Genomic DNA, 2,808 nt, shown 5'->3' on the forward strand with positions numbered 1-2,808 from the left:
AGAAGCTACAAAGATTTTGGTAACAACATTCGTAGATCCAGGAGCCCGCACGTATGCTTTACTTTTTTAGAAGCTACAAAGATTTTGGTAACAACATTCGTAGATCCAGGAGCACGCACCTATGCGCAAATCGGCATAATCGTTCAGCACTAACGCTTTTTCGAACGTGTACATCGTCGCTCCTCTGACTTATTCCTCTCAATTTCCACATGAGTCCTGTTTGACATATAAATCTTTCAGTCTAGGGCTCACGGCCAATTGGACGTATTTGTGCTAAAAGGAACAATGTTGCACGTAAACCCTATGCACAATGATCCTTTTAGCATAAATACGCCCAATTGAGATACGCCCTCGCGAGTAGAATCAAATAAGTTTTGCTCTTGGAGCCATCGTTTTGTAAAAAAGTGACTTTAGTTATTTCAAGACTTCAGGATGTTTTCTGAAGTCCTCATACTCTTGGAAAGTCGATTTTAATAGTGGTCAATCTTCTTTTTCAACAGAAAAATTTTTTTGGCCTCTTTTATCGCTGGAAGTTAAGTTTTTTTGTCCGTACCGTAGACCAATTAAACAGGCTTGTTTTTCTATCAATACGTGCGATAATAATACCGTTTTAAGTTTTTTTGCACTCAATGAGATATATTCTTGTAGAAGAATAAAAAAAAATTTCCTTCAAAGTTTTTACTTCCAAAATTTAGCACCCAAATTGCTCTAAAGTCCGATTTATAGAATTTTGCGCCATCATTTTTCTCCCATAAAAACCGGTAAATGTAATTATACGATTCATTTTAATTAATTTCTTTAGAACTAACTTAGAAGCTGTGGTAGACAACTTTTTTAAAGAATTTCTACAGGTTTGCTCTTTTTAAAGCAACAAATTGTACAATTTTTTACTGGTCTACGGTACAGGACAATAACGTTACGGTACGGACAAACGGGCTGCGGTAAGGACGAAGAGGCATTCGTAAATATTACTGTATGCAAGGGCCGAATTATAAAGAACTGGAATTCATTGGGGAATAAACTGCTAAGTTGTAGCATAGCTTATAAGTGCCACTTTTATAAATAATTACAGGCAATAAAGGTAAAAAGAGTAAGTAAATCAGTTTTTCAAAAATAATGAACTGCTTTTATTTTAAAGTAAACGCATTACGTGGTCTGTCCGGAAAGTATCAGGACTTTTTAGATTTTGAGAAATTGAGCTTACCCATGACATTGTGGCTTTAATCTCCTTCGAAGTACTCTCCGTAAGACACAATGCACTTGTTCCAGCGATTTTTGAGCTGTTCAAATCAGTCCAAAAAGCACTCCTCTGGGATGTCCTTCAGCGCTCTCGTCGTATTCTCTTTTGTGTCATTGATGGAGTCAAATCGAGTCCCTTTCATTGGAGATTTCAGCTTTGGAAACAGCCAGAAATCGCAAGGTTCTAAGTCTGGACTGTATGAAGGATGTGGAACCAGAGGAATACCGTGCTTTGCCAAAATCTGTTGCACAAGACAGGAGGAATGAGCCGGAGCGTTGGCTCAAATTTCGCTGCCACGCTACGGAGCCCGAGTTTTTTCAGTTAAAATTTCCGCAACGACGGTCTTCGGGATATTTAGCTGCTTTTCCAGTTCCCGCATGGTTAACCAACTGTCTTGGGCAATAGCTTCCCGAACTTTTTCCACATTATCGGGAGAATTCGTCGACGAAGGTCTTCCGGACCGCAGATCACTAGCGACTGTTTCACGACCCGATTTAAAGCGATTATACCACTCATAAATATTGCTCTTGCTCATAGAATCAGTGCCAAAAGCTTTCCGAATCATTTCCATGGTCTCCTTGGCAGTTTTTTCTAGATTAAAGTAAAATTTAATACAAATTCTCTGATCTTCACGCTCGGTCATTTCACGAAAGAAAAAAAAACGCGACGATAGCACTTGACACACACACTTTGATCAGTTGATTGCAATCGACTGATTAAAGATGTGAAAGCCCGATTGTGTGGCTGCATTGGAGAGGACATGGGCAAAGTTTAACCCAAGTTTCAGCTCATTATATGCATTACATTCCGAGATAATCAAAAAGTCCTGATACTTTCCGGACAGACCACGTAAATAATTAGGGACAAATCTTAGAAGCTGAGTTCTTAAAACAAGCTTGACAACGTTAGAACGTTTCAGGTGCACTTTTACAAAATAAGAAAGAAAACAAAAAGGTAAATTTATCGAAAATGTGGTCACAAATCACCTTAAATAAATATTTAAAGGACAATAAGAAAAAAATAAGTTAGATATTAACGAATAAATATTAAACGAATAAATTGCTATGAACTTCAGACGAAAAAGAGGACTCAAAGTTCTAAAAGAAAAAATGAAAAAAATAAAAAGATGGCGATCCTAATGCAATCATCGAAAAAAAAGCCTCCTTCTTCTAAGTCGCGTCGTACTAAAAAAAAATACGTCTCTCTTTTTTTTTTAAATTCCAAATTTTGGTGATAGATAAAATAAAGTAAAGTGGGATGATCTATCAAACAGCGCACCGATTTTTGGATGACTTTCGCATTTTGTCCGTACTTACCGTAGACCCGGCCGCATCGCGCGTCAGCTACGGGCTACGGTACCGGACGGCTACGGGCTACGGTACGGACGGCTACGGTGCGGACAAATCGTGTGATTATTGGCAACGGTGCTCGGGCATATTCACGCATGTGGTTGAAATTCTGGATTTGAGGTTAAGATATCAGAGCGTATCAAAAAATACCAAAATTCAAGAGTTTGAAGTGATTTATGCATTAAAAAGGTAGGTATACGGTAAGGACATCCTAGATGG

The 2,808-nt window shown here is 38.3% G+C and overlaps 1 protein-coding gene across 1 annotated transcript; it reads right to left on the reverse strand.

Moving 5' to 3' along the window:
* Window positions 1–1,538: 1,538 nt before the first annotated feature.
* LOC140223907 (protein GVQW3-like) lies at window positions 1,539–1,883 on the reverse strand. The gene has a single exon (XM_072296428.1). It carries the CDS (start codon window positions 1,881–1,883, stop codon window positions 1,539–1,541), a length of 345 nt encoding a protein of 114 aa, XP_072152529.1.
* Between the last annotated feature and the right edge of the window lie 925 nt (window positions 1,884–2,808).

Source organism: Bemisia tabaci, chromosome 1 (genome assembly GCF_918797505.1).
Source record: "Bemisia tabaci chromosome 1, PGI_BMITA_v3".
In the NCBI taxonomy this organism is placed as follows: Eukaryota; Metazoa; Arthropoda; class Insecta; order Hemiptera; family Aleyrodidae; genus Bemisia; species Bemisia tabaci.